At 40.8% G+C, this 19,255-nt stretch overlaps 3 protein-coding genes across 3 annotated transcripts; 2 read left to right on the top strand and 1 right to left on the bottom strand.

Moving 5' to 3' along the window:
• The first annotated feature begins 277 nt into the window (after positions 1 to 277).
• On the top strand, positions 278 to 9,396 carry ints11 (integrator complex subunit 11). The gene is made up of 17 exons (XM_068733400.1): positions 278 to 455; positions 750 to 847; positions 1,768 to 1,841; positions 1,934 to 2,162; positions 2,272 to 2,370; positions 2,463 to 2,497; positions 2,582 to 2,720; positions 2,838 to 2,902; positions 3,171 to 3,360; positions 3,440 to 3,523; positions 3,610 to 3,699; positions 4,798 to 4,960; positions 5,084 to 5,194; positions 5,872 to 5,933; positions 6,071 to 6,213; positions 6,562 to 6,691; positions 9,000 to 9,396. Exons 1-17 carry the CDS (start codon positions 428 to 430, stop codon positions 9,063 to 9,065), a joined length of 1,806 nt encoding a protein of 601 aa, XP_068589501.1. The 5' UTR covers positions 278 to 427; the 3' UTR covers positions 9,066 to 9,396.
• On the bottom strand, positions 9,360 to 11,031 carry LOC137889516 (lysophosphatidic acid receptor 6). Its single transcript, XM_068733401.1, has 2 exons — positions 10,912 to 11,031; positions 9,360 to 10,496 (listed from the first exon to the last, which is right to left on the bottom strand). The coding sequence occupies exon 2, from the start codon at positions 10,417 to 10,419 to the stop codon at positions 9,454 to 9,456; it is 966 nt and encodes a 321-aa protein (XP_068589502.1). The 5' UTR covers positions 10,420 to 10,496; positions 10,912 to 11,031; the 3' UTR covers positions 9,360 to 9,453.
• Positions 11,032 to 11,486: 455 nt separating this feature from the next.
• LOC137889372 (PHD and RING finger domain-containing protein 1-like) lies at positions 11,487 to 15,158 on the top strand. The gene is made up of 7 exons (XM_068733208.1): positions 11,487 to 11,995; positions 12,546 to 12,629; positions 12,729 to 12,871; positions 13,077 to 13,168; positions 13,364 to 13,551; positions 14,717 to 14,809; positions 14,902 to 15,158. The coding sequence occupies exons 1-7, from the start codon at positions 11,846 to 11,848 to the stop codon at positions 14,905 to 14,907; spliced, it is 756 nt and encodes a 251-aa protein (XP_068589309.1). The 5' UTR covers positions 11,487 to 11,845; the 3' UTR covers positions 14,908 to 15,158.
• The last annotated feature ends 4,097 nt before the right edge of the window (positions 15,159 to 19,255 follow it).

Below are 19,255 nucleotides of genomic sequence, written 5' to 3'. Positions count from 1 at the left end.
TTGTTTTTTTACAATAACATTGGCAGGAAAGAACAGAGAAGAAGAGAAAAACTAACTGTGGAATGGTTGTGCCCTGAGCATATCACATCTTTGCATCTTTTATATTGATTCTGACAATACTGGAATCAACCTTTTAAAATACATACTTTGTGTGAATGTAAATGTAAATGTAAACTCAAAACAAAGCACATCAGCTCAATACTTGTTAAGTCTTGTGACATAGTTTGCAGAGAGGTGTTTTATTTTGAAAGCGCTGCCCGGAAGTGTGCAGCTAGACTCTGGTAGTCGGCACTCGAAATTACCCACATGTATACAAGTTGGACAATACACATATCTTTGTGAACAAGGTGTTATTCATCGGAAACAGACCGGCCTCCTGGGCTAACTGGGTGTCCTTTGTTTATCTTCAACATCAGGCTGAGAAAACATGCCTGAAATAAAAGTAACACCACTGGGTGAGTAACGGTAACGCCACAGTGGGACGTTAGCATCTTGCTATGCTAGTTCCGTCAACACCAAACGAGTCTATAACTTTTTGACGGTATATATTCGCTACAATGTCTGGCGCTCTTTGAGCAACAATAACTTGTGTATTTTCTGTTATGATGGTCGACAACACGTTGTAAGTTTCACCCGTCACTGACAGCAGCCGTTGTTTTTAGCTGGCCGAGGCTAACTCAGTGGCGCAATTACTGTGTGTTTTTTGTTTTTTTAAAGCTTTCTCTCGACTTCACTGTTCCCTCTCCAAGGTGCTGGACAGGACGTCGGCCGCAGCTGCATCCTCGTGTCTATCGGAGGCAAAAACATAATGCTTGATTGTGGGATGCACATGGGATACAATGATGATGTAAGTCAACTAGCTTGTATTTCAAGAGACACATATCCTTAACAGCAATGTTATGTCACGATTGGTTTCCTGTGGTTTGGTTTAATTTCATACACTGCACTTGTTTTTGCTCATGCAGAAACAAATATTCTAAAACAAATTATCTAACACAAGCAAGTTGTTGTGCACTAAGTTGAAGCCTGACATTTGCCCCTTAATTAATCATGATAACAACAAAGACAACGGTGTCTGATTACAGAAATCATGCAGATTTAATTCTAAGAGAATCATACTATAAGGATACTCATTATACAATCTCCACACACACACACACACACACACACACACACACACACACACACACACACACACACATCTCTCATTCCATAAATGTTTTTAAACACCTACAGTTTCATCACCAGGTGGTTTTGTTGGTCTGGTTAACCATAATTCTGACATTAGAGTTGGAAGATTACACGATTAATTGATTAGGCAATCTATAGAAAATATTAGCAACTATTTTCATAATCAATTAATCACTTAAGTATTTTTTTTAAGCAAATAAATCAAAACATTCTCTGGTTGCAGCTTCTTAAATGTGTCATTGTAAATTGAATATATTTTGGTTTTGGTCCATTGGTTGGACAAAACAAGACACTTGAAGACATTTCACCAAGACTAAACAATAATCCCAAAGTATAATCGGAAGATTAATAATCAATTGTAGCAGTATCTAATTACAAAGTTGAATTTCTCTTCAGGACTGTTTAATTGCATCTCCAGTGACATGTTCTAGGTTCGTGCAATAGTCTTGTTTTGAATGCATTAGCCTCAAAACCTATTTTTAATACATATTTTGAGTTTCATATGATTTGGACCTTGTGGAGAAGAGAAACGACAGTCTAATCCCAATTGAATACAAATCTGTGTTGTCATTGCAGAGACGTTTCCCAGACTTTTCTTACATAACCCAGAATGGGCGTCTGACTGAGTTTCTGGACTGTGTAATCATCAGGTTTGTTGTGTCATTTCTCTCTCACCAATATGGATAGAATAAATAAAACAATCCAGTGTTTTTCTTTATATGTCTACCTGTTCCTTTCTCAGCCATTTCCACTTGGACCACTGTGGCGCTCTGCCCTTCATGAGTGAGATGGTGGGCTACGATGGACCCATCTACATGACCCATCCCACCAAGGCCATCTGTCCCATATTACTGGAGGACTTCCGGAAGATCACCGTCGACAAAAAGGGAGAAACCAACTTCTTCACCTCGCAGATGATCAAGGACTGCATGAAGAAAGTGGTACCTTTGAACCTGCACCAGACCGTCCAGGTGCAGTGCTCATGTCATTTTTGAAGACATCCAGCTATTAATCAGTTCGGCACCAGCTGCTCGTCTCTTTTGATGGCAAATCAAGCTGTTTCTGTTGTGCTGCTGGCAGGTGGATGATGAGCTGGAGATCAAGGCGTACTATGCAGGCCATGTCCTGGGAGCTGCCATGGTGCACATCAAAGTGGGATCAGAGTCTGTGGTCTACACTGTGAGTGTAAACAAGTCTGCACTGTATCAGAGTCAGAATCAGAAAGGGAATTTGACAGACAGGTTCTCAGAATAATGTCTTTTTATTTTTAGGGAGACTATAACATGACTCCTGACAGGCATTTAGGGTAAGTGGCCTTTGCTGTATTTATTGATTATATGCTGGAGTTTATGCCTACAGCCTCTTCATCGTTGTGTTTGTATATTTGCAGTGCGGCGTGGATCGACAAGTGCCGTCCAGACATGCTCATCTCAGAGTCTACATATGCCACCACCATCCGGGACTCAAAGAGATGCAGAGAGAGGGACTTTTTGAAGAAAGTGCATGAAAGCATAGAAAGAGGGGGAAAGGTAATTTTCAGAGTTAGTGGAACTCTGTATTTTGGGGTGTTTACTTTCCGTCTTATATTGCCTCACGGGGAGAAAGTTTGGATTTCTTTTCAAATTTGAGTTTTCTCATCTTTTCAGGTTCTCATTCCAGTTTTTGCCCTCGGAAGAGCACAAGAACTCTGCATCCTGTTGGAAACGTTTTGGTAGGTTTGTTCTTCAAAAGAAGTGACTTTAGCTTAAGCTATAAATAAGAGAGCAAACATGGTGGTGAAAGTGATGTGTGGCCATAATCACTGGTCCCTCTATAAGTTATAACACATTGATTTTCCAATTAAATAAATGTCTCTTAAATAGCTGAATTCATTTTATTTCGCTTGATAGAATAATGGCGGTATTCTGTATCAACTGTTTTATAATGAGTGTCGGCTCATTGGACAGACTGATTAGTAATCAGCTCCTCTCTTTGAACAGGGAGAGAATGAACCTAAAGGCCCCGATCTACTTCTCCACCGGGCTGACGGAGAAAGCTAATCATTATTACAAGCTTTTCATAACATGGACCAACCAGAAGATTCGAAAAACCTTTGTGCAGAGAAACATGTTTGAATTTAAGCACATCAAGCCGTTTGATCGCTCCTATGCTGATAATCCTGGACCTATGGTACGTTTTTTTTTTTGTGTTCCTCCAATGTGTAAAAAGTTCAAATGGCAGTGAACTACAGCAATATGTTCACTTTCAGGTGGTGTTTGCCACACCAGGTATGCTGCATGCTGGCCAGTCTTTGCAAATCTTCAAGAAATGGGCTGGCAATGAGAAAAACATGGTGAGTCTCGAAGAGACAATAGAAGATGGTTTTATTTTCGTGTGTTTTTTTTTAAACAACTGAACAACTAGCTCTGCCTCTTTTAGGTGATCATGCCTGGGTATTGTGTACAAGGAACAATCGGTCACAAGATCCTGAATGGGCAGAGGAAACTGGAAATGGAAGGGAGATCAACAGTAAGAGTTTTTAATTTCCCCTTCATCTCTGTCAGATATGGGATCACACTTTGCTTCATGGGTTGAACTATTTTTTTTCAGCTCTGCAGATAAAGTAACTTCATCATGTTATCCCCCCCCCCCCCGTCTCTCATATATGTATGAGAAGATCAACACCACTGTATGTTTTAAACTAACCACAGCCAGGATGCAGTTAGCTTAGCATAAACAATGTAAGCAGGGGGAAACAGCTAGCCTGAATCTATCTAAGGGTAACAGAATCGGCCTACTTTTGCCTTTACAGTTCACTCACTAATTATGTGTGGGACTGTTCTTTTGTCCGTAACTCTTCATAAAACCACAACATGTTACTGTTACACTTCTGTGTACAGAGTAAACAAATGAGTTATAACACGCTTACTCTGAAGTTACCGTCGCGCTGGTTCCCTCGACAAAAAGCCAATGGGACTTTTCAATAGAATTTTGGATTATTGCAGAAAATAAAGTCTGCGGTAAACAAACGTTTATGATACTAACACATTGTGTTCATTAAGATAATCTTCACAAAGGAAGACAAGTTTAATGGTTTTTGAAGCATAAATGCAATCGCCAGAAGTAAAAAGCTGAAGTTAGGCTATAAACGAACTACACCTCGGTCGCATCATTTCACACCACCAGCATGAAGTCAAAGGCAGATTACAGTTGATGACGTTTATTAGTCTCATTAGGCACTTGTTACTACATGTAAAAGCTGCAATATTCACGCGTGAGTTGGGGTTATTTACTAACAAAGTCATGTCATTATGTCGTAGAACACAATGTTAAAATCTCTACATTTTCTGTTAACCACAGACCTTATTCTCACTTCCGGGTTTTAGGACCCATTCCTGCAGCACTCTATCACTGAGATTTAGACAGTCTGACTAGTTTGTTTTCACTTTCAGTCTATGTGAAGATAAGATAAGAAGAGAATTGTCTCCTGGATTTAGCTCCATATTTAATGAAACTAAGAGTTCTCATCTAACTCTCAGCAATCAAGTCAATACGTGTGTTTCCCAAGAAATCAAGCTACTCCTTTTTAACAATAACCGTTGACTTAATCTTCTGTGATTCTTACAGCTGGATGTGAAGCTACAGGTGGAGTACATGTCCTTCAGTGCCCATGCAGATGCCAAGGGCATCATGCAGCTCATTCGCATGGCGGAGCCTCGAAACATGCTGCTGGTACACGGGGAGGCGGTGAAGATGGAGTTCCTCAAGGGCAAGATTGAACAGGAGTTCAGTAAGTGCATCTCCATCCGCATCAATAATGTTAGGCCCATTAAAAGTCATTTCTGCCGGCTCACAGTAGGAGGAGAAGGCGTTGTCAGTCCTGTTAATGTTGGGTTTTTTTTTTTAACGGCAGGCATAGATTGCCACATGCCAGCCAACGGAGAGACAGTGACTGTGACTACAAATCCCAGCGTGCCTGTGGATATCTCACTCAACCTGCTCAAGCGAGAGATGGCTCTCGGAGGTACGTTCTGTTGACTGTTAAGGAATTAGTTTGTTTCATTCGCAACCTAAGGAGTAATAAAATGGCACAAAGTTTTGTCTTTGGTCACGATGGCTTCCAGGGTGCCTACGCAGTTTCAGTTTCAGAATTCAAGTTGTTTTTTCAGAGTGGCGTACATCTAAATATCATAACCCAAATTGGTGGTCAAAATGTCATGTGAGATGATAGACTCTGAAACCAGATATGAAATGAGAAGTGTCACCTATCAGAAAAGTACAACAATGGTTTTCCTTCCTCCTTGACTTTTTGTCCAGTTTCCAAGACTCGTCTGAAGATTCTGACTTGTGTGTGATTTCTGAGGCTATACAGGCATAGAAATAAAGTTTTTTTTGATAAAATCCCATGTCTGGGCAATAATCACAAATTAGCCAACACCTTACGCCTCAAATTTGAATATAATATCAGACTAATATTGGTTACAATGTTTGAAACATTTAAAATGTAATACTAAGCCCTTCAAACCGCCGACCGATCATAACTGTTCGGACTTCTTCTACCTGACAATGTGTAGTACAGCGGGTTGCCAGATCTTGAGATCTGTGAAAATATTGGCAGGGACAATCAGCAGCCCCCCAAATCTACGCCGAAGACTTTTATCTGTATATTTATTTATGTCCTAAACCATTCTTGTGTTGAAGGGCCGCTTCCTGATCCCAAAAAGCCCCGTACCATGCATGGAACCCTGATCATGAAAGAAAACGTAAGTTCAAACACTTCTGTAAGTCTGCCGCTGTTTTCGACTTTCTAAATACTTGATGTTGACCTGCAGTCTAGTGGCCCGGTTGTCGCGTTCAACAGGTGATGGTGCAACTCCTCGTTGTCTCTCCCTGAGCGCAGAGTCTGAAGCTGGTGTCGTCGGAGCAGGCCCTGAAGGAGCTGGGCCTCAACGAACATCAGTTACGCTTCACCTGCCGCGTGCAGCTCCAGGACCCGCACAGCGACTCCGACACGCTTCACAGAATCTACGCACACCTCAAGAGGTGAGAGTAGCGCTGCAGGAGGAGGAGGAGGAGGAGGAGGAGGAGGAGGAGAGTCACTGGGCCTCCTTCGTCAGCTTTCTAATCCATCACCTACACCAGCCACTTTCTCTACCTTCCTGCAGTGCCGTTTGCTTGCGTGTCTAGTTTCTTTTCAATTATTTTATTATATTTGTGATATACTTCAGCATATGCAGTACAGATTGTGTCATCATTTCTTTTTTTCCCCGAGAATTAAGATATTTGATCTTATCTCCTTTTTAATCCTGGATGCTTGTGGTGTGAAAGATAATGTAAAACGTATGTTTTGTCTATTATAAACCCTCGTTTTTTTGCATTTGTCTGCTTCAGCGTGTTAAAAGGCTACACCATCCAGCACCTCCCCGATGGTACAGTCATGGTGGAGTCCATCGTCATCAAAGTCTCCTCCTCTGCTGAAGACGCCAACACCAAGGTCCTGCTACTTTCCTGGAGTTATCAGGTAAAATGTGTTCAGCGTCTTTGCGTCACGGATTTAATTTTACTCTGTCATCTAAACGATCTTTTAAAAACTTCACACATTACATCATAAAAACATAAACACAATAAGACAAGTAAACAGTCCCACAGAAACTGGCAGGTCAGATATAAGGACATTACAATATGTATGATAAAATATTAATAATAAGTAAAGGGTTGTTTTTTTTAACACATCATGGATTCTTACTTCATCTGTTTTAATAGACAAGGAATCAAGAATCTTGATTCCTTGTCTATTAAAAAATTTAAAAAATAAATGAAGAAAAAATAAATGAAGTCTCATCTTGATTCAAGATGAGACTTCATTTATTTTCTCTTCCATTCAGCACCAAAAACTTAGCACCTTAGCACTTTTTAAAAATCTTTATATTGGAGTAATTCATTGGCATGGAATAAATATATATTGAAACGGATCCAAAAGGTCTTCAGTGGTCAGATAATTGTAGAGCTGATCGTAAACAAGCACCAACGTACTTATAGCTGTCCACAATTTCCACTTTTCCTCCTTTCTAACAAGCTCTGGGAGGGTTAACATATCTTTGGTTTTCTAAATAGTCTCGGGTAGTGATCATCACACCACCGCACAAGCAAGCTCGCTGACCACAGGCATATCCGAAGACTACTTTCTGTGAAACTTTCAAGCGCTGAGTCATCTGCAAATGTACTAAACAGAAGTGTGAATAAGCCCCAAGCCTGTGGGGATACATATACTGTAAGTCTAGGATGGGTTTTTGTGCCCTCAAGGTGCTTATTGAGACAGCTGAGCAGCCCTCTGGACAAATAGCAACGGGTCAAGTAGACCCACAGAGTCCTAGGTCCATATTTATATAGGATATTTGCATAGTCGATAAAAGTAAGTAGCTAGTGACTAAGATTATATGTGCAAAAAGTTAGGACAAAATGTGCTCCCTGTTCATTTCAATGAATGAGTGATTATTTAACCTCTTCCCGCCCACACTATTTCCTGTCCCAGGTCCTTTTTTCGCCACAGCACGCGAGTGCATTTGTTTTGGGTACATTCTGGTCGGACCGCACCATCGCTAGCGAAATATCAGTTAAACAATGTTCATATGCCCTGACGGTCCTGAAAAAAGGTTGACCAAGAAGTTAGAACGTATGTGGGCAGACAGTATGAGAGTAGGGGCTTTGAAATGCATGTAGAAGGTGGGGGGAAAGCTTCCTGTTGTCACTACTGTCACTGCAGCCACTGCGCAATGGAAGGTGAGTGGTTTCTGTGGCTTCATGTGCTCCGTGCAAAGCACAAAGGGTAAATATATTAACATAGGTAGTGAGTTTCTGCCTCTTTGTCATATCGTTTTCTATTTTTAATTCTCTCAAAAAAGTCTTGCAGTCACTAAATTCAGTACCACAGTTTGAGATATAATCAGGTACTCGATAACAACTGAAGTAATACATTGTGGTAACAGTTTTAGGACAACCTTAATCTCTGTAAGCTTTAATGTAGATGGAACATCTTTAACATGTTATTCTTTTTACAGTATTTTTCATATATTACATTTTCTTTTTTATGGCTGTAAAAGACTACTGGTTTTACTAAATGTTTAATATATATCCTTTATATATTTTTTATATATGATGATTTTAATGTAAAGTGTCTTGAGTATTCTGAAAAGCGCTCTATAAATAAAATGTAATATTTTTATTATTATTATTATTATTATATGGCAGGATAATCACAGTTCAGCATTTAACTTTCTACCTAAATGTACTGCGGTTATGTCATTAATCACACCTGTGTATTATCCCAATGATGTTTACTATATGAGTCAAATTAAACAATTAATTAATTGAATCTACGGAAACTGAAATGGCAACTATTCTAATAATCGTATAAAAGGATTCAATGTTTATTTCTATCATACACAAGTACAAATGTACAGTAAAAGTAATGTGAATACTGTAGAGATTATAACAAAGAAAAATACAAGATACAAAAATTCAAGTAAATACATGTAGAAAACTAAAATGTATATGTGGAAAAACTTAAAATAATCATTAATAAAATGCCAAACATTCATTATCTTCAGCTGATCAAGGGGTTGTAAGTAGCAACTGCTTAATTTTAAGGTGTCATCAAGTAAAAGAAAATTTGGGAACCGCAGTGACGTATATCTATGATTTGTCTATTTACTGATAACCACTTTCGACGTATCTGTGTTCATGTTAACATGAGTTAAAGTAAAAAATATGGTGCTTTGTCTTTCCTCCCAATGCTTCTGCTTTGACTGGATGTTCTGTTTGTTCGTCAGGACGAGGACCTCGGCAGCTTCCTATCAACTCTGCTCAAAAAGGGGCTTCCATCTGGACTCTGCTGAAATATCTTTTTGTTCCAAAACTACAAACATTTTGAAGGAAAATTCCCACTAAAAAATAATTCCTGTACTCTCACTCTTTTGAGCCTGGATTTGTGGAGGCTGACAACATATTTGTACCTGTAAACTTTGAATTGGCTCCCGTCTAATGTTGGGATAGTGATCCTTATTGGCCCACTCTTTTTCTAAGTGATGTAGGAGACTCTGTCATGGACTCGTTTATAGACTGAGCTGCACAAGATTAAGGAAAATACGATACTCAAAGTCTGATTTGTCCCATTATTTTGATGTACAAAGTCACTTTCAATAAACATTTATTTTTCTTTTTTTTTTACATTAACAATGACTCGTGTAACAAGATATATTTACAATATGCATACACCGTTACCCTTCAGCTCACTGCAATGGTATAGACACCCCTCCTTCTCCGGACTCTACCCCACAGCCATGCCATCTTTAACTGCTTCCATTTGCAGTGGCTGGTGGTGACGTAGTACAGCACGGGGTCCAGGCATGTGTTGAGGATGACGAGCGCCGTGGTGACCCGCCGGGCGCTGTAGATGGCGTTGGCCAAGTAGCAGCTCTGGATGACCTCCATCCGTCGAAGGAGGTGCAGCAGGTACACCACATGGTTGGGCAGGAAGCAGAGCAGCGTTATGGCCAGGATGGTGTAAATGACCCTCACGGCTTTTTGGGCTGTTTTAGTCCTTATCATGGAGATGCGCCTCGCAGCCAGCGGGTAACACACCAGGAGGATCACGGAGGGCAGCAGGGAGCCAAAGATCAGGCATAGCAGGCTGTACACCACCAAGCGCGTGTTCCACTCTTTCTTGGCGAAATTCTCGAAGCAGCTGTGGCTTCCGGATCCGTCTGCGTTGGTTTCCAGGGGTCCCATGAGGACAAAGACCAGCATGGCCACCACAATTACACACCAGAGCACCACGCACACAACCAGGGAGCACCAGGGGCTCCGCAGCCTCAAGTAGGTGTGCGGGTGTACCGTGGCCATGTAGCGATCCACGCAGATGCAAGTCATGAAGCAGATGCTCATGTAGATGTTGGCGAAGAACAGAATCCCAGTGACACGGCAAGCGACATCCCCGAACACCCAGTTGTTTCTGTTGAGGTGGTAGTGGATCTTAAAGGGCAGCGTGCAGAGGATGACGATGTCTGCCACTGCGAGATTGCTGATGTAAATGCTGAAGGCTGTGCGGGGAGTGGTCCTGAAGGTGAAGACGAAGAGGGCGGACAGATTTCCTGGTAGACCTAAAACTAAAGCGAGGATGTAGACCGTCGGGAAAAAGTAGTACTGGTACTCCGCTGAGGGGGTACTGCAGTCGCCGCCTGTCACATTCATCGTTGCAGACGGAGTGTTTTGTCAAATGAAAGTCAGTGAGCGTAGGTTGATTCTCATAAACGCTGCTGCATCTGTTACTGCAAAAAACACAAACATGTTTCCATTCAGAGTTTTTCCACTTTCACTTTTTCCCCACCTTTGAAACAAATCTATTTTAGTCATTCTTTATTTTTGTTCCAGAAGCTGAATACATTGTTCTGTGTTGTTCAGGTTTCTGAAAACGGGGAGGACATTTTAACACATAATACACATTTACTCACACATGTAATTACTACTTTACATTTATTTATTTTTTTAAAAAGGGTGAAGTGAAACACAAATAGCAGTGACACACTGATCACTTCTAAAAAGCCATAAAAGTTACTTAAACTTACTGTAGCATTCGCTTACAACTTTTCTGAAACAGATAAATATTAAATTATTTACACAAACTAAACCTAAACTATGTACAGTTGAAATAAAACAAAGTATTAAGGGAGAAAAAAGACTTACCACGGTACTTATCTCCTTTGCTTGATCTCCAAATGCAGAAAGCTACACTGACAACACATGATAATCGCTTAGTTTTGTAGTGGCACATTGGTTGAACAGCTCCTCTCTGAAGACAGTGAGCATATACAATGCTGCTCTTTGCAAAGGCGTCTTAATTTCCTGTCAGTGTACTGTAGGAGTGGAGTTAAGAGGGGCAGGAAACCATAGCCTCGTGACGCTAGAGTATGCACACAGTCTGCTTTTACGAGTGTATTTACAATTTGCGTGGCTAGACATAATCACACAAAATGCACATAAAGGTCAAGCATGCTTCACATTTTCTTTTTAGTTAGGCCTTGAAGGGTCGTTTTGAAGTAATTTTTTTTAAGTCATGGGCATGCAGGGTGTCTTAAACGTGGTTCTTCCTAGATTTCCATACACTTTATGATTGCTAATTGTTAATGACGTTATTGTAAGATATGAATATGGATCTTTTGCAAACAAAATACATTTTTGTGCACATAAAATCAGATTAAAATTGTAGATGTGACGTTTTATTTTGAAATAAGACCGGAAATTGTTTGAGTACCGCGGAACATGGAGTAAATTGAAAAGTGGCAGTTAGATGTTTCGGTTTACAGGCGAATTATAATGCTTTTATTTAGCTAGTTAATATGTGCTGTAACCGTAGTGTGTAACAGATAGCTAAAAGGCACAAATAGTTTACAGTGTATTACTCATAGACTGTATATAAGAAGGTATTACTAGCTACACGATCATGTTATGCTAGCCACCGACTAAGCGAACCTAGCTAGCTTAGCTAACGTTAGTTGTTAATATCATCATTAACGATAATGTAGCGTTCAAGCTCACAAAAAAAAATCTGATACTACAGTGGACTTGTTTAGAACATCGTCAGTAAACAGTAATTTTCTTGTCCAGTAATATTTAAAATATGGATAAGTCCACCGTGGTAAACGCAGCAGGTGGAGAGGCTGCAGATAAATGTTATATCTGCCTGAGCCCCTTTGAAAAGCAAACAATAGCCTCTCTGGAAAACTGCCAGCATGTCTTCTGCATTGATTGTATACTCCAGTGGTCGCAGGTAAACAGACACTTCACCTGTCACTCCTGTCCAGCTAAATATGTCCTGTCTTTACCACACTTACTTTTATCAGAATAATATGTCTCTTTAAATTATGCCAAGAAGGTGTAGCAATACCACTGGTAATGTCGTAGATTTAGAAAATAAATATATGGAGACAAGATGACTTGTGTTGAAAAACAAGGCTAATTATCCCACCTTCATGTTCATCAATTATCTCTTTTAATCAATTAAATACCAAACGGTTATCTGCCTCCAGCCTCTCAAATGTGAAGATCCGCTGCTTTCGGCTCTAGTATTTTGACACAACAATGAATGGATCAATTGAGGAAAGATGATGAAAAATAACCGTTAATTGCAGCACTATTACATACAGTGTAATATATGTATGAGCCTTCACTTTGGCTTCACACTACCTTTTCTTTTCTCTGTACAGATTGTGAATCAAATTGTAAAACACTATTCTGTCTAAGCTGCATGAACATCAAGGTGTTTCTGTTGTTGTTGTTGTTGTTATTGAGAAATGTTGTTGCTCCGTCTTGACTCTCAGACAGCCAACACTTGTCCTGTGGATCGGATCAGTTTTGCTTTCATCCATCAGAGACGGTGTCCTGGAGGGCCGATTCAAAAGAAGGTGATTATTTGTCCTGAAGGAAGCTTTTTGAAACGTGTGGGAACATGTGGGCAGTGTTTGGGGGTAGGGGAGGCTGAACTGTTTGCGGTCTTGCTGCAGATCAAAGTGAGGACAAAGAAAAGGGAAGATGATGATGATGAGGAAGAAGAAGATGAGGAGGGGAGCAACATTGTTATCTGCGAGGAATGTGGACGCAGCGACCGCAGGCACCGGCTGCTAGTGTGCATACACTGTGATTCAGGGTACGGCGTTACAGTTTTATCAAGGGGAATTTTGGACTTTCATGTTCACTACATACCGGTGTTTATTTCAGTCATAGCAGCAGCATTATATTGACTACAATAGTTAGCTGTACTTAACTGACTTTGACCACTTAAACTCCTACAGTCTCTGGTGGAGCGGCTATATGTTAAAGGTACTTAATCACAGTTGTACTTTTTGTTCCAGGTATCATATGGACTGCTTGACTCCGTCACTAAACACGGGCCCAGAAGGTGACTGGATTTGTGCTGAGTGTGCGGCCACTCCTCTGCATACAGGTAAAAGCTTAACTAAGTAGGTATCTGGCACCTTAAATACACATAATTCTGTTATTGTTTTGCAAATGAATTGATTGTGGACATTGTAGCTGCCTCCTTCTTTAAAGGACCACACTGGTGTTTTTGTATCCTTTCAGCCACACTATGGATAAAATAAAGGAACATGTCTAGATACATTATGTTGTCCCTGCACAGACGGCTCCATGGTGGAGGGTGAGATCAGTGATGGAGAACTGGCGGACCTCCTAGCTGAAGTAGACGAAACCTCATCTACCAGCGGTCGCCTTCGTCCCTCCACTGTGAATCGCCCGAGCGGCTCCGCCGATCGACGACACAGTCGGAGGATCCAGAGCAGAGCCGGAGCCAATCCCCAAACCTCCTGGGTCAGTTCACTGTCACACACAGAGAGAGAGAGTGACGTCTGTTTGTCTACCAGACAGCATGAGGTCAAAATGAAGAGGTGACAAGATGTGTTCATGCATCATGTTGGAGTTTACACAGCACAATATGTCTCTGTAGTGAAACAGTTAGGGCTTCGTTCTGAAGGTATTCCTCAGAGACTCTTCTGTAGACTTTGCTGTATGATAAAAGATTCTCAAGTATCAAGCTGTGTGAAATACAGAAAATGCCAAACTTCAAAATGTAACGTATGCCGTTAACTTTCCCCCTGTGCATTATTCATTCAGGTAACCTTAAGTAACCGGGGCAAAGGAAAATTCCTCAAGCCGTTATCAGATCCCCTCACTGTCCCCTCACCGCTGTGGCATTGAATCGCATCTCTTGCACATGTGCTGTTAGCAGTAATGCAGAAAATCAACCAACTGACACATTGTGCATCGTCTCTTGCTGCCGGTGTTTGTGGTTGCTGTCTGAAAGAAGCTTCTCTGCCCTCTTGGGTTCATCTGTGTGGGTTCGCTGCTTCTGCTCGGTAACAGTAGACACCATTGATTTATTGTAACTGCTGATAATGATCAAAGGGCCACATAACCTTGGCTTCCCCTCACCACTGAGAGTCTCGTTTCATCTTCCTCCATCAAGTACCTTTTTTTTTTTTTAAGGCGGTAGAGTGCTGTCTTCAGGTGGCTGTAAGTGACTAAATTTCAGTTTCAGTGATTAGTTTTCAGGTTATACTCAAAGACTGACTGCTTGTTTTCAGCCCAGGGGTTTTTTGAATACTTCTGAACTTTAAGTCAATAGGGCAATAAATGACCTCATCAGCCAGATACGAGTCTTTTTCATTGTCACAATGAAATTCTGTGTTTCCTTTTGCAGCATATAAAACATAAACACAATAAGATACACCCAATACATAAAAAAGTAGATCAAAGGAAAGAAAAGGTGCCACAATTAGCAATGCTAAGGCCGTACATGGTGCATTATTATAATTTGATTGCACAACAAGTTGCACCTCGTTTTCAGTAACCTTAAATATGTAGTAGGTACTAAAACAAAATTCAGTTGATGTTGCTTCGTACGTTTTGGCTTTTGACCAGTAAAAACATTGGTGTTAATCTCCATCAATGTTCTGTTTTTTGTTCTTGTCCCCAGCATGTACCTAGATACCTGCTGAGGGCAACAAAGCCTGCAGTAACAACAGTTGAAGTAGCTGCACTTCCTCACAGTGACACCAGCAGAGCTGCAGTAAGTTACGAACTGTTAGTTCACTTCCCCTTAGCTTCAAGAGTCTGTGAATTATTTTGTATTCAACATCATCTGTTTTGTGTGTTTCACAGAGTTAAAGACGAGAAGGACGTGTTCTACGTGAGCTCCTGACACCAAGAGGAGTTGTTCAGCGTGCATCATCACTTCCTGATGAAGGCGCTCCTGTCATACACTACCACATGGTGGCAGCATTGTGTTGTAGACATGAACCTGACCAGAGGAAGAAGTTGTTTATTTCAGTAATACTGTTTCATCTTAAGTTGAATGTTTTTAGGCTGACATTATTCTATACTTTTTCTTAATGTCAATAAATCCCATGAGAATACCATTTTCCGCTTCTCAGTAGTGTATAACTAGCCGACCCGGTCTGTAGCATTCAGTCCATTAGTTACTACCGAAGAGGTAAATCTAACAGGAGTAAATAGTGCATTCATTTTTAGTGTAGGATTAATACTCATTGGGTTTTATAGTGAGTATTTATGGCAGCAGGATGGTGAATGTGGGATTGAGCCAAACTAAACTGCAGTGTGTGAGTTCATGCAAATGAAGCGACCCACTGTGGCTCACCACCAACCACTACGACTAATGTACGACCCGCTGTACCTCTTCGACCACAGCCACTCACTTTTTTAATCAGATTTGTTGTTGTATAATTAAATATAAACTTAATGAACTGCTTTGTAAAATAAGTTCCTTCAAAGTAACCCACTTCCAATCTGCAAAATGCACAATCATGTGTTAGGAGACTTTTCATCAACATGTTGATGTTTAGCAGGTATTTACCATGTTCAAAATCTTAGTTTAGCATTTTAGCATAAGGAGCACTATAAGCATTAATTACAGCTGAGGCTGGAGGTAATGTTATCAGCTTTGCAGAAATGCCATCATAATGTCGCTTGAACATTAATCAAGGAATATCTCAATACATCAAACTTTTTGTGTCAATCCATTCAGTAGATGTGGAGATATTTTAATAGATAAGGGAAAACTCTGACCTGCTGGTGACACTGATATAAAAGTAAGGGAGTCCCCAAAGTCGGTAGGATGTATCCTCTGGGGAACATGAATGTATAAACTTTAATAGCAATCCATCAAATAGCTATGGAGATATTTCAATGTGGACCGACAGACCAACATTGCCGTTTCTTTAAATGTAAACAGAAAGTGAATGACTATAAATATGAATCTAAAGCGCCTTGAATCAGTGTAGTTACTTTGGTTCGGGTAGCATGGTTTGGGTGGACGAAGATGGTAGGCGGACCTAGACTAAATAAAGTATGTGAAGTGACCGGGGTTTCTGAGACTCCTCTACTCTTCTGCAGGATTTCCTCATCCCTCCTCCTCCAGCAGCCCTGAGCCATCGCATAGCAACACCAGCCTTTAGTCTCAGTTCTGAGGATCTTTGTTCAGCCGTAACTGAAGGGTGCCTCATTCAGACACTCTCAGGTCTGTTGTTTCTGGTCATCTGATATTAAATCCCTCCTTTGATGTCCAAAATCAATTGTCTGTTGAATCAGACTGCCTTAAAGATCAGAACCAGTTTCTGAGAGATGCAAGAAAAGAAATCCTTCCACCAAAATAACTCAGTTAATATTACAGTTAAGATATTATAGCTCATATGTGTATCAACGTTGATCTGTGTGTATGTGTGTATGTATGTGTGTGTTATTGTCAGTGTGTGTTGTGATTCAGTGGGCGGGTACTTAAGCCTGCAGCTCATCTTGCCCTACTTTTCCCCTCAAGACAATGGGCGCAGTAAAAACAAATGTTCACCTTCGTCGGCCAGACGTGTTTGCTGAGCAGAATTGTTGAAATGAACAAAAATGTCCAAGCTGAGACACTTTGAGCTGTTTAAAATCAAGTTTACACCAAAGAGCACTCAGTTCCTTGTTTGTTGGTTTATCTCATGGCGATCACGTTAGGATCATCAGCAGTTACTCCTCGCTACTGTTTTTCACTTACTTGGGAGGAAATGTGCTTAATCTCAACACTCTTTAGTCTGTTGAATATGATGCCAAAGCCAGGAGATGCTTAACTTAGCTTAGCATAAATACTGCAAACAGGGGAAACAGCTGTCCACATGTAAAATAAAATTGGCCTACCTGTTCCTCTAAAGCTCACTAATTAATGCATAAACCATATTGTCTAGCTGACAGAGTGACACAGGCTTCCTGAATAGTACTTTCCTTTGTTGCTGTTCCAGCTTTGACCCACACTTTATGGGGATCCTGTCACAGCTTCCCTCACAGGAATCACTGACAGGAACAACATACTGCAGAGTGGATGAGGAGCTGGGCCAGTGGGGTGTGAAGCTTGTGACTCCTTTAAGCAATTAGGCTCACTCTAACACGATTAACACACAAGAGACGAGGTCAAAACTTCTGATGACTCGCTACTCCAGAGAGTAGTCTATCCAGGCTAGCTGTTTCCCCCTACTTCCATTCTTTATGCTAAGCTAAACCGCATGCTGGCTTTAGTTCACATTGGTATAAAGGGGTTCTGCATTTATGTAAGACCATCTACTTTTCAGAGAACCGTTAAAACATATAGCTGAATTAAAAGCATGGACCCCCTCCACCCCCAAGTTATTTTGCTGATGCGGTGGAACTGATGCTGGAAGTTGTAACACCCCCAGGAGCGATGCTTACAGCTGCAGAGGCAGAGAGGCACTTTGGCTGAGAGACATTAGCTACACCGGCAAATGTGCTCTGGCGGGGCTGCTAAATAAGTCAGCAGTGATGTTAGCATGACTGCAAACAGCTTCTGGTAAAAGGGGGGTTTCAAACTCAGAAAGGTCATGTGTCATGGGCTTTTGAATGTGACCCAGTATGCAGAACGAGAATATGATTTATTAAAACAAGTATTATTATCGCAACATGTGCTATCCTTTAGTTCAGTGGTTCGCAACGTTTTTGCTTTGACACTTGTGACCCCTTGTCACTGATGTCTACTATAAGTCTACTGGTTATGACCAGTTCCACCAAAAGACCATGTTTTATTTGAATATTTTAGAGGTATAATTATACAGTACTGCACATGAAAAAGCAAAGATTTGGTGCAGCAGACATTGTTTTTTTTATGCTTTCCGATCCATCATCTTGTGACCCTCTGTTGGGTTCCCGACCCCCACGCTGGGAACCACAATTAACTATTTTAAAGCTCACTAGTGAACATCTCATTTGTCTAATCCGTGTATATATATATATATTTTTCTCATTTAACTGTGGAGAAGTCTGCAGAGCTCTGTCAAAAGCATAAACAGTATCTCACAAATACTACAATATTGATCATGCTAGTATGTTCTCTATACTTCCACCCACCTTCTAAATACACTTAGTTCATACACACATATGGCCACGAGAGTGAGTACCACAGTCCTATGGCAAGATTAAAATTGATTTAAAATAGAAGTCGGTGCTTGAAAGACATTTATAATAGAAAAGATTCATGCGGCATCTGTACATGCCTCATTGGTAGCGTCTTGTGGAGCATTGCACCTGCAGTCAGAAGGGATAACATTACAAGCTGTGTGCTCAGCAGTGCAACTCGCAGCTCTCTCCAGCAGCCCAAAGAGGGGAGCAAAAGTAGGTCATCCTCCCAGAGACCCACACGTCTCTCTCTCTCTCTCTGTCTCTCTCTCTCGCTGTGATTCCACACTGCAGCAGTGCTTGTGTCTTCCATGAGAGGGAGCAAAAATGGAAGTCGACAGCTCCCTTCCACTCATTTTTTCCTGCACAAAGGCAGACCAGCTTCATCTCTGCTCCTGTTAGATGCCACTCAGAAAACAAAAGCAGCAGAAGGGGAAAAGTCTGATATGACAGCTAGGCAGTCTCCACTGTAAATCAGCTCACTGTCAAGCACCCAAAATGCCCCAAAATCCTCACAGAGTCCCAAATCCTAAAGGAATTGTTCGACGTTTTGGGAAATATAGTTATTTGCTTTCTTGCTGAAATATAGATGAGTAAGTTGATATCACACTATCATATCTGGCTGTTAAATATGAAGCGACAGTGAGCAGCAGGCTAACTTAGCTTAGCATAAAGACTGGAAACAAGGGGAAACAGCTAGCCTGGCTCTGGCTGAAAGTAACAAAATCAGTAACGAAAGGCTGTTTTCTATCTGAATGCCAATTTAGGCACATTGGTGTTTTGAGTTAACGGCTAATGTTATCCTGTGAATTTGCTTAAAAGGACAATTGCTAACATGCTAACGTTTAGCAGGTGTAGGTTTACCATGTTCACCATCTTAGTTTAGCGTGTTAGCATGCCAACATTTGCTAGCACTAAACACAAGGTACAGTTGAGGCTGATGGGAATGTTATTAGCTGTGCAAGTATTTGGCCATAAACCAAAGTATTGGATATTTATTAAAAAAAACTGACCTGGTGATAGTAAGATGAAAAGTTAAGGGATCACCAAAGTTATT

This window comes from Cebidichthys violaceus, unplaced genomic scaffold (assembly GCF_023349555.1).
Source record: "Cebidichthys violaceus isolate CVI_PGR_0920_01 unplaced genomic scaffold, fCebVio1.0.p SCAF_6, whole genome shotgun sequence".
NCBI classification, from domain to species: Eukaryota; Metazoa; Chordata; class Actinopteri; order Perciformes; family Stichaeidae; genus Cebidichthys; species Cebidichthys violaceus.
Note: the sequence above shows the minus strand (reverse complement) of the source record. Positions and strands in the feature narration are given on the sequence as shown.